We start from the raw sequence: 12486 nt of genomic DNA on the forward strand, positions 1-12486 counted from the left end.
AAAGAAATCCGGGGAATTACGCTTGGTGGTGGACTATAGAGCATTGAACAATATCACTAAGCGGAACAGCTATCCCCTGCCCTTAATCTCGGACCTACTAGACCGACTTCGAGGAGCCAAGGTCTACACCAAGCTGGATCTTCGGGGGGCGTATAATCTAGTTCGCATCAGAGAAGGGGACGAGTGGAAGACCGCCTTCCAGACTAAATTCGGATTATTCGAGTCCCGAGTTATGAATTATGGATTATGTGGAGCTCCCGCAACGTTCCAACATTTTGTCAATGACATCTTTCAGGATTATCTAGATCGGTTCTTGATCATCTACCTGGACGATTTTTTGGTGTTTTCTAGATCACAATCAGAACATGAGAACCACGTCAGAATGGTGTTACAACGATTGCGAGATCATGGACTTTATGCCAAGCTGGAAAAATGTGCTTTTGATCTACAAGAGGTAGATTTCCTGGGGTACCGCGTCTCGCCACTAGGGCTCTCCATGGACCCGGCGAAGGTTTCAGCAGTATTGGAATGGCGGGCGCCAACCAACAAGAAAGAGGTGCAACGATTCTTGGGGTTCGCGAACTACTATCGCAAGTTCATTCCAGACTTTGCCCGCTGGTCTGACCCAATCACCAGCTGCATCCGTGGGAAACAGCCCTTCCGCTGGACAGATCAAGCAGAGAAAGGGTTCCAGCAACTAAAGAAATTATTCACGTCCCAGCCAATCCTTCAGCATCCAGATCCTGAAACCCTCTTTGTCGTGCAGGCGGACGCCTCCGATGTGGCAATTGGGGCTGTACTCCTACAACCGGTGGGAGATCATCTTCATCCTTGTGCCTTTTATTCCCGTCAATTGACCGCACCAGAGAGAAACTACACCATTTGGGAAAAGGAACTATTGGCCATAAAGGCAGCCTTTGAAACTTGGAGACATTGGTTAGAAGGGGCCAAATTTCCCATTGAAGTCCATACTGATCATCGGAATCTAGAGCATCTAAGAACTGCCCGCAAGCTAAATCAGAGGCAACAACGCTGGGCTTTATTCTTTGAACGTTTTAACTTCCAAATTCATTATGTAACCCCAGCCCAGACCAAGCAAGCAGATGCTCTGTCACGAAAACCGGAATACGCTGCAGGGCGAAAGGAGACCTTTGAATCTCAGCTGTTACAACCCGAGAACTTTGCCACGCTCACAGTGGGAAACACCAAATCCACTCCAATTGAATCAACTCCCTCTACTCCAGGGCCCCTTTGTGCTCAGGAAATCAGGGCCAGCCAGCAAGTAGATGCCTGGGCACAGGACCAACTTCGCCAAGGACTACATTTTCCCTTTTCGCTTAAGGATGGGCTACTTTGCTATAGAAATCATGTTTACATCCCCCCAGGACCGGGCAGAGAAAAGGCACTTCGTCTGTGTCATGACTGCAAGCCAGCAGGGCATTTCGGACTATTCAAAACTATGCATTTGATCCTAAGAGATTTCTGGTGGCCCAAGATCCGCAAGGATGTAGAAAAATATGTCAACACCTGCCCAGTATGCCAGCGCTCCAAGACAAGAAGGGAGAAGCCCTCAGGGCTTCTGCATCCCCTCCCTACCCCATCCCACCCATGGGAAATAATCTCTGCGGATTTTATCACTGATCTACCACCTTCCTGTGGATTCACCACAATCCTAGTGGTGGTGGACCTTTTCACCAAATTAGCCCATTTCATTCCCTGTGAAGGCCTTCCCACGGCCAAAGAGACTGCAGATCTATTCCTCCAACATGTTTTCAGATTGCATGGATTGCCCAAGAGTTTGGTCACAGACCGTGGGTCCCAATTCACCTCTCGTTTCTGGAAAGCACTACAAAAACTATTGGGCATAGACTCTCGTTTATCTTCGGCTCATCATCCCCAAACAGATGGGCAAACTGAGCGCACCAATGCCACTTTGGAACAATACCTTCGCTGTTATGTGAACTACCAACAGGACAATTGGGCTTCCCTGTTATCGTTGTCAGAGTTTGCCTACAACAATGGGGTCCAGGCTTCTACTAAAGAAACCCCGTTCTTTGCAAACTACGGCTTCCATCCACGTTTCTTTCCTCCTGTCATTGAAACCTCAGAAGTTCCCGCAGCAGAGGACTGGCTGCAGGAACTCACAGCGGTGCAACAACTTTTGCTCCAGCAATTAGACCAAGCCAAGGAGGACTATAAACGTCACGCGGACAAACATCGCCAGCCGGGCCCCGAAATCAAGGTAGGAGACCGGGTTCTTCTGTCCACTCGCTTTTTGCCCTCCCATCGCCCTTGCCGGAAGTTAGATGCCCGTTTCATTGGCCCCTATCCAGTGGTGGCGCAACTTAACCCCGTGACTTTCAAACTCCAACTTCCGCGCTCAATGCGCATTCATCCAGTATTCCATCGCTCCCTACTCCTTCCGGCGGATGGTGTGCGCCCTGATACAGACCGGCCGCCCCCCCCTCCTGTTTTGATGAATGGGGAGGAGGAGTTTGAGGTTCAGGACATTTTGGATTCTCGCTTTCACCGCCGCCGCCTACAATATCTCATTGACTGGGTGGGTTTTGGCCCCGAGGAACGCTCTTGGGAAGACGCTTCCACAGTCCATGCTCCTGATCTAACCCGCCGCTTCCATCAGACCTATCCCGCCAAGCCGCGGCCTCGCGCCTCGGGGAGAGAGTCCCAGTTTGAGAGGGGGCTTGAGGAGGGGGATAGTGTGATGAGTCATGGGCCATGTAGTCCCATTCATGGCACTGTAGTCCCAGATGAAGAGGAGAACTTGGGTTTTTCACCGTCTCAGTCAGAATTGGAACCTTCCCAGCCAGATTTGGGAACCTTGCACCTGCAAGAGATTTGTCTTCCAGAAGTCTGTCAAACAAGCCCTGAGCCTAAATCTCCTGTGTTTTCTCGCCACGAGTTTTGTAAACAACAGAGAGGAGTTCAAGCGGCCTCTCGCAGGAGTGCTAGGATAGCTGCTAAGAATTTAGCTGATTAAGCCTGTTTTCCATGAGAAACTTTAAGGAGTCATGCATCTGGACTCAGAGATTAGCTTTCGTTTCTGGTTCCCCAGTGAACTGTTCTTTGGTGGGAAAACTAGACCCTATTTAGGTGTTTTACCCACAAAGGGATCTTGCGGAGTCAATTCGTCAGCTACTGGAGTAAGTTGTGTGTGGACAGCGCGCTCCGTTTCCAAGCCTCGTTCCTGTTTCAAGCCTTGTTCCTGATTCCGAGCCTTCGCTCCCGTTTCCAGCCTTGTTTACCTCCACGGACCTTGTCTTGTTTTCCAGGACTCAGCCTTGCCTTGTTTTCCGGATTTTGCCAAGTAATTCCACGGATCTTGTTCTCGCTCCTCGTTCCTTGTTGCCTTGTATCAAGCCTTGTTTCAAGTTATTTCCTAGCCTTGCTCAAGTTCATGGACTAAAGGACCTTGTCATCTCCCCTCACTTTGCCTGGCAAAGTGAGTGTTTCGGTTATTGGATTACAACTTTGGACCTTAATATTTCATATTGGACATTGTTTTCTTGGACTAATTTTGACCTTTCCTGAAAGGTCTACTTCTGGACTATTTCATACACTTGCTTTTATTAACTTTATATATTTCCATAATAAAGATATTAGATAGATTCTGGCCTCTGTGTATGGTTATTGGTGCTCTGCAGCCTGGGTCGTGACAGCAGTCAAGGAAGCACATATGGTCCCTGACCTTACTGAATTGTCATAATAACTCTGTGATATAAAATTTCACTGAAAAACAGTGACCCAGATCAAGGGACTGTCTGAAACTACCTGGGGGAAAAGCAATTTCTCTCTCCCCCTTGTTGCTGTTGTTGTTTTTGGTTGCACTGGCTGTCATTAATCTTCATGCCCAAGATGGAATATGTTAATCACCACAGAACTAGAGCAATAAGTTAATCATCCTGCAGCACTGTCATCTGAATAGTTGGAAACAAATTTAGCAAATTTCAGTCACTTGCCATATACACTTTATTCTGACAAATAAAACACACCTGAGAGTAAATGGTGTAGTTGCAAATCTATTCCTGTTTACCACTAGAGTACTTCTCTATCCTAACAATTTTCACCAAAAATTCTCATGTCATTTTTTGGAGGACTATGATGCATTTAATTTGGCCTCCATAAAGGAAACATAAGGACTATACAGTACACTCTAGTCCTTAATATGAGAAACCTCTCACTCAGAACAGAAAACATAATGTAACTAACTCAATGGAAGCTATTTTCTCCCTATTGCATGAGTTTCTCACTTCAATATTAAGAAGGATCTCTGGCTTAATACAACATAGGATCTTTATTCCAAAGCCAAAGTCCACTGAAGATAAAAGGAAATGGAACACTTGACCCAACACTTCTCAAACAAGAAAAGATAGTCTGAACTGGGTCTGGGGCTAACCAAAAGTTATCTAGCATGCTTCATAATTGAGCAAAGGTTTGAGCTCTCTGGTTCTATTCAAATCTTCTATACACAATACCACATTCTCTATAGTTGCTTTAACTCTTGTTTTGGAATGAGGCAGACTGAGTTCATTGATTCCAGATTAAGTGATGCAAGGTGATCAGCACCAACTATTTACTCCCCAGGAGAATCTGGCCAAACTCTACAGTATATGAAAAATATTTATAATCTGAACAGGATAAAAAGGAATCCTCATGCATTACCAGTGGTAAAAAGTAGTGTTGATCTTTGGGAATTTTTACTTGATAGTTTCACTCTGCACACATGAATATGTCCTTTCTAACTTCCAGACTAAAAAGAATTTGAGAAATGCAGGTCATCTCTGTCTAAGCAAGTGAAGGAGGGCATGGAGAACTCATACACTTGGCTTGCAAAGAGGTATTTTGAGAGACCGCTAATCATTCTTAATCCCTGTGAAAATATTTGGGTTCTTATATCCAATTAAGCACTTCTGGTCTACCTCCTAATAACACATATAGTCTATAATGGAACATCATAGTGCAAGAGCAACTGTCTTGTTCTTTTACTTGTCAAGCACAATGTACAGTGATGCTGCTATATAAATAAATTGGAGGGGAAGGAAGAGGAGGAGGAAGAGGAGGAGTAGGGGAAGGATTTTATTTTCTTCCAAGTAAGAATCTCAATCATGTAGTCAATCATATGTTTTCCTTGGTTCAGTGCTTCATGAACTATGCATTTTTCCACAATGCAATATTTTCCAGATGACCTTTGGAAAAAAGGGGACTTTAACTCAGAGTTCTATGGCTATGGGGCTCTTTTTATAAGGAAAAGAGGAATATAAAGCCACATCCTTAACCACTCTGAACACAAGTGCCCATATTTTTCCAATGCCTACAACCATATTAAAGTAATAAATATTCATATTCAGAGTGCAAGTGATTGTGGATATTCATATGTAGAATTATAGAAAGAACTTGTTAGATTTAAGAGCAGCCTTGAAAATTATTTCTATTTCATCCACAGCATGAGTGACTGTACAGAATTTCCTCTCCTCCTCTTCCACCTGCAGCCCTCCAAAGGCATCTAAAACGTATGATGATTCCCAGCATTAAGGAACATCTTTTAAGGGTGCATTAGGAAGGGCATACTGAGAAGACATCCTACACTCATTCCATTGATGGAAGCAGTTTCATTAGGCAAACATCTCCAATAGATCCTGGCCATTGCCCTGGATGGGTTTACATTTGTTGTTTGTATATAGTGTGAGCCATCCCACTCATCCACACCTATTTACTACAGAGAAATGTGAGTGTGATGTGATTGCATATGAACCCAACCACCTAATAATTTCCCAAAAACGTACAAGCATTTTCCTAACCATATTAGGCCATGTTTACTGACAGCATCTGACAAGACATAGTTCATGCCTTTAGAAAGAGATAGACTCTTAGGAAATAATGATCTGAATATTTCCAGGTATCCAAATCCCAAAAAACTCTCTGTTATCTCCAGGCTCAACCCATAAGAGTCCCTAGCACACTTCATGCAGGCACTGGGTCACAGTTACTTGTGGGATTGAGATGAGGGAAACTGCTCATGAGCTGCAGTCCTCAGAATCCCTATTCTAAATCCAAAGAGCCAGCGTAATGGCACTTTGAATTAGGAAAACAATTCAGAAAAGACTCTGCTGTTTCCCAAATCACCAAATGGCAATGAGCAAGCTTGCCCAACTCCATCTGGGAAAAGCACAGATGGAAGTGGCACTATAAAGAACAGATCTGATGGAATGATGTTTTACTACTGTAGTTTTCAAGTTCACAGCCTTTTGCATCTTAATGTCGCATCAAGAGGGAAATAATCCATTTCCTTTTTACCTCCTGCAGCTGCTACTGCTGTCTCACTTGGAGGGTAACGGCAGGAAGCACAAGGTCTATTGTATGATTTGTTCTTGTGAGAAAGACTGCTAAATCCTTAGATTTAAAGCTTACAAAAACAGGCTGTCTCAGCCACCTTGTATCAAAGCTTGTAAAAAAATAATCAAAAGGAACACTTAGATTACTGGAAAACATTCAGCATCTAAACACCATCAAAAAATAATCTGCCACAAAATTAAATTCTTACAAGGCAACATTGTTTTCCTTGCATTTATTACTTTATTTAGCATTCTTATTATATTCACAGAAAATGCAATCAGTAATTTCAACACTTCAACAGGTAATCATTCTCGCAAGTTGTCCAATCTTGAAATCATTCGGGGAGAAATATTAATATTTTATTATACTCAATTTTATTCCTTTTATAGGAAATAAGAAGGTTATGAATATTAGCTTGTAACAAAAATTAAAGATCGATCAGTCAGTCTTCCAGTAATGTACATTTTGTTTCTGGAGCAGTTCCCTAGTTATTCTGCCATCTATTTTGCAGAAGTCCTTATTAGAATTGTACTTGCAACGTTATTGCTAAACTCTGATTTGTTCTTAACAGTCTGAGCAAGCTGGCAGCTTCCAATACAATCCTGATTACATAATTATAAAGAAAATTAAACACTACTTTGGGATGCACAGCTATGCCAAATTAAATACTGCTTCTCTAATGACTACCCATTTATACTATTCAAACTTGATTAACTGGAGTTTGATCTTCAAAGAGTAACAGTGTGCTCAAGATTATTTTTTAAATCCCAATGGAAAAAAGTCTTAACGTTATAGACAGCTCCATAACACCAGTATCTTAAAATAAAACACAAAAGAGAGATAGCTTTTTTGGCCAAACAAAATGCATTGTGCAAGTTTATGAAGCTCTGCTGGCTTCTCCATCACGTAAATGATGTGGGGGGGAAATCATACTGGAGGGAAAAAAATGATGATGGTACTGGAGACAAAATGTATTTTGTGTCTGATGTCTCTGCTATATCTCAATTGGTCTGGAGGGATCACAATGCAGGCAGAGGGCATACTGTATCTGAATGTTGAGCTCTCAGTCCACCACACAGAAAGCATCACAATATCAAAGAATACAAAATGTCATATTTACATTTTTATCACTCCATCCATAAAATAAAGTATTAGCATTAATACTTTCAGTATTACAAAAAGAGAAACAGCATTGTTTTCGGGAAGCAAGTGCTTAGGGATTTATACAAAGTCTCCAAAGAACAGCAAATGCATCTGTTCTAAAACTACAACTAAAATTTGTCTACACATTAAGTTGACACAAGACAGAATTAGAAGAAATAATACCAGAAAAATGATTTTATAAGAATACAAGTGTCAAGAGTCAGACGCCAATTAGCGAACAAAAATAGAGTTTATTCAGCAGATAAGCCAAAAAGTAATGTTAACACAGAAAAAAACCTTGAAACACTTCACTATCAGTGCTTCAAGAGCAGTTCAAACAAAAATGTAATTCAGCAACACAAGCAGGTAAAAACAAAGCTAAACAAACTTAGTGCAAACTGCACTTTCTGAGTCCAAGCCCTGCTAGCCGGCTCTGTAGTTTTCAAAGGAACAGTTCCCAAAAGAAAACACCAAATTGGTCAGGAAACAAACAAACAAACAAAGAATGCAGTAGACTGCTTCCACAATGTGGATAAAGCCGAAGGCTCCAAAAGGATGGTGAAAAGACGTCGTCCGGGATTCCAAGGTCAGGTCAGGAGATAACAGCGGTGTCCAAAGAGCAAGCCAGGAGTCAAAAGCCGATAGTAGTCATCAATCACAGGGCGAAGGCAGTAGCAAGGTCAAATTCCGATCCAAGGTCTGAAGAGGGTGCAGTCATCCAAAACAGGTCCACGATAAGACACAGCGAGAGCCAAGCTAGGTGATAACAGCAGATTCAAATCATAGTCCAAGTCCAGTCTTCATGGAAACACAGAGATCCCAATGGCGCCTCAGCAACACCTTGCCACACGCAAAGTGCAGTGGCCAAACATTCCCATTTTATTCCCCTTCCTCCTGGGTGACCAAACACTCACACCCAAACACCAGGTGTCCCAAATCTACTCAGAGTCTGAGCTCCACACAGCTAGAGCTTGTGGATCTGGAGTACCTAGCAATTCGTCGGAGTCCCAATCATCCTGCCCACACTTAGCCCCATGAACACTTAAAGAACCATCCTCCCTTCTCCAAGCATCCCAATTGGGATCAGCTCCTGCAGAAACCCCAGGTTCAGAAGTATCCATAGACCCCAAATCCCCAGACATCTCTGGTGGCTGTGCCTATTCAGTGCCCGCTTCCCCAGCCACCACCTGTTCCTCAGCATCCATCTCCCCATCTGAATCTTCCTCAGAAGATCCCCCATATAGCTCTCTAAGTCGCTTCCTACGCAACTCCTCCAGTGAACCCTCATCACGAGGGTTTTTTCTTCCTCTTCGAATTCCATCCCCATCAACCATAATCCCCGAAGGCGCAGTCACAACAACAAGTGCCCACAATTATCACTAGTGACAGGTTCTATTCCATTTTACTTTGTAGTTGGATCAAAGTAATTAACCCATTTTTGTGTGTGTTTTCCACTCTATATTTCTTTTCTTGGTTCACTTTTTTGACTTTTAATATAACTTGTCAAGTAATTAACCAAATAAAACATTATGTGATTATTTAATTTAGAATGTTATCCAACATTAAGTGTTAGACTGTACATTTTGGCTACAGCACATCCAAATAGTTCTGAATAACACAATCTCACTGAGTGTGTCAACCACTTTATACTAACTACATATAGTAGAATGATGTTCATGTGATTAATAGCTTGGTAAATTCAAGCTGTGTCCACAGAGATCCAGAGAGAAGCTACATTTGCTGGCTACTGCAATGCGTCTATTCTTTTCACAGTCAGAATAATTCTTATATGGCACTATTGGGGATCACTAGTATGATTACAAACCAAAAACAACTGCAGTGTGTATGAAGGGCTCAGCCTTCTGTTGATACAAAAGTCAAACTCCATCAGGTACCAATTGTTGTAGGGAAGGAGGCAGAAGAAAAGGGGTTTTTCCTTTTGCTCTCCTTCAGTACATCAACAATTGTGCGATGGAGGTTGACTATATATCAACACTAGACAAAGACTGATACACATAGAGATGCAGATCTCCTTGTTCAAGGGGATGTAGCCAAGTTCTTTCTTCAAAAGAGAACATCAGTCTATGTCTCTCTCTCTTTATATATAGGTCAAAGCATGTGTGTTTGTCCCAAAAAGGCTCCTACATGGTCTGATGGATCTGGCACACATATCCTTCATTACTCAACATAAAACAATTGAGATGTATAAACTAAAAAAAGCCCACTCGTTATGGGTCTAGAACAGAGGGAAATAAAAGGAACAAAGCAGATTGGCTGTGGCTAGGTGAAGTGGCCCTCTGTCATGTGACTGGACAGATGTTACTAGTTTATTTATCATGTCAGAAGCGATTTGAGAACATACTGCAAGTAGCTTCTGGTGTCAGAGAATTGGCTGTCTACAGAGACGTTGCCCAGGGGATGCCCAGATGTGTTGCTGGGAAGCTTTCCTCATGTCCCTACAAGCTAGAGCTGACAGATGGGAGTTCACCCTGTCTCGCGGATTTGAACCAAAAACTTCAAGTCAGCAACCCATTCTTCAGGTCAGTAGCTCAACTGGCACAAGGGTTTAGCCCATTGCGCCACTGTTTTTAGGTGACATGTATATGACAGGAAGGGAGGAAAGAAAGAAAGAAAGAAAGAAAGAAAGAAAGAAAGAAAGAAAGAGAAAAAGGAGAGAAACAAAGAGAGGGAGGGGAAAAAAGGAGGGAAGGAAGGAAGAAAAAGGAAAGGTATAAGGGGGAAGGAAAGAAAGAAAAAGAAGGGGAAAGAAAGGAAGGGAATAAAGAAGGGGTGGAGGAAAGGAGGGAAGAGAGAGGGAAAGAAAAGAGGGGGAAGTGTACAAGGGAAAGCATGGGAAGGAAGGAAGAAGAGAGAGAGAAGATGTATGAGGGAAATAAAGGAAAGTGAGAGTCACAAAGAGAGCTTGTCCACTGCTGCAAGAGCATTGCCATGGAAATATTGCAAGATAGGCTTTCTCAGAGCTGGAGAAGGGCGAAAGCAGGCAACACCGAGTATATATGCTACTCTCACATTTAATGGCAAGCTCACATCTAGACTAGAAGTGAGGACTTGTAACAATGAATATTTCCAGATACCATCTCATCACATCCCTGCACATAATACCCAGCACATAACAAAATAAATTTCAAGGATTAGAATTCTAAACCTAGCTTTCTTCTGAACACTCTATGCAAGACCTCATCTGCAATCTGATCTGATCCAACTACAAGATTATCACCTGAGTTCCAATTTTGAAAATTCATGGTTTAGTCTAGTACATTTTTTTCAAGACAACATTAAAACTAAAAGAGCCTGGTATTTTCATTTAAAAAATATTTACCTCTATTTGCAGTCCAAGCTGTGCTCTTTCTTTGTCCTTGCGCTCTATGCATCGCTTTAATTCCTCTATTTCTGACATCACAGCACTGTGATTTAGCTTTGCTCTCAGTTCCCAGATCTCTTTCTCCATCTCTGTTTGCCCAGAATCAGTCCTCTCTGTCACTGGAATACATGACACAATTGGACTATGAAATACTACATGAAGCAAATAATACCTGAACATATAATCAGAGTTTGCATGGATGCAGTCGATAAAAGTTAATAGGTCAAAATCTGCTAGACAGAAATGATAAGCTATCTCAATTTCCTTCCACAATAGATTACAAAGAATTCTCACATCAGCACCAGTTTGGCAAAATGCTTGTAGAGTCCCATCCTACCTCCTTTCTGAAGGTTTTGGCAAAATACAATTTATCATTACAATCACTGAATCTTTCTCATGACACTGCCACAATGTGGCACAATAATGGAAGGAAAATGGAGTAGATAGTTCTACCTCTTTGTTTTCTCCTGTCATTTTCCTGTTCATTCGGTTGGCTCTGATGTATGGCAACCCGAGAAATTTGATGATGAAGATTCAGGCGCTCCTCTTCTGCTCTAAGGAGTTGGGAACGGAGATCCTCAATCTAACAGACACATACACACATATACAGACAAGTAGCAATTTTTAAGCACACTAGAAATGGTTTTAGTCACATGTGAAATGATACATTCATGGTTATTATCAATGAAGCTATCCTAAGCCCCAAACAAAACATGGCCATATTTGTACCAATAAACTAAATCTATGCTCTCTGTTTTAATTGGATATTTCAGATATCAGGTGGTGCTATTATATTCTTAATCTGTGTTCAAGCTCAAATTACATGTTTTGCTGAATGTCCTTGACTGGATCTCAATTTTATATGAATCTACTGAAAATTACTGGATTCATATATAATTCTAAAAGATTAGTCAAAGATTTACCCCAAAAACCTTTACACATGAGTCAATGTCTATTCTGTACCTTAGGTCTTATAAGAGAAAGAACCATTTGCTATTCTAAGCAGAACAGTGAAAGGTGAAAGCTTAATCCATCTCAAGAGAACCTTAAAAAGCACCAAGCTCCCCTACTCTCTCTACTGTGGCACTACTTCTGGCCTTTTAAATACCTGCATGGGAAAATAGTAGCAGTAGTCAGAGATGGCTGACCCTCTGAGGTAGTGCTGATGCTTTTCCCTCTCTGAGGAATGACCTTCGGCATATCCACGGGTCGTATCAAAATTGAGAGTTTTAGTCCAAAGCCTGACCTTGATGTAGATATGATGTCAATGTATATACAAGTACATGCAGTAGTTGCCAGGAGCTGCAGATTGTTTAAAAGACTGAGAGCAAGTGGCTGATACTTCCTTTACCATTCCATTTTCATATTAAATAATCCACATACAATTGCTGTTTGCTCAGCAAACAGTAGTGGGGAGGGAATGCTGTTTCCACAGATTAAATAGCAGCATATACATGCAGGCAATCAGAATACACAAGTTGTTGAATGAGAACCTAGTTTTTTGTTTGATTTTGCTTCTGAAAAAAAGTACATTGCTAGATGCCAGAAAAGAGATTAGGCACTGTAAGGCAATTCACTTTTACAAGTTATAATTTGGTTGTGCAAAGAAA

At 41.9% G+C, this 12486-nt stretch overlaps 1 protein-coding gene across 9 annotated transcripts in view; it reads right to left on the bottom strand.

Annotated features, from left to right (window-relative positions):
- Window positions 1-12486, bottom strand: part of cep128 (centrosomal protein 128) — a 284185-nt gene that overhangs the window by 212420 nt on the left and 59279 nt on the right. For all 9 annotated transcript variants that reach the window (XR_010002021.1, XM_008117882.3, XM_062968036.1 and 6 more), the window contains 2 exons: window positions 11330-11459; window positions 10835-10995 (listed from right to left, as the gene is read on the bottom strand). Coding sequence is in view for 8 of the 9 variants with exons in the window: in XM_008117882.3 (XP_008116089.2) it covers window positions 10835-10995; window positions 11330-11459 (291 nt within the window). In the remaining variant the exon portion in view is untranslated. The remainder of the gene's footprint in view (window positions 1-10834; window positions 10996-11329; window positions 11460-12486) is intronic.

This window comes from Anolis carolinensis, chromosome 1 (genome assembly GCF_035594765.1).
Source record: "Anolis carolinensis isolate JA03-04 chromosome 1, rAnoCar3.1.pri, whole genome shotgun sequence".
Taxonomy (NCBI): Eukaryota; Metazoa; Chordata; class Lepidosauria; order Squamata; family Dactyloidae; genus Anolis; species Anolis carolinensis.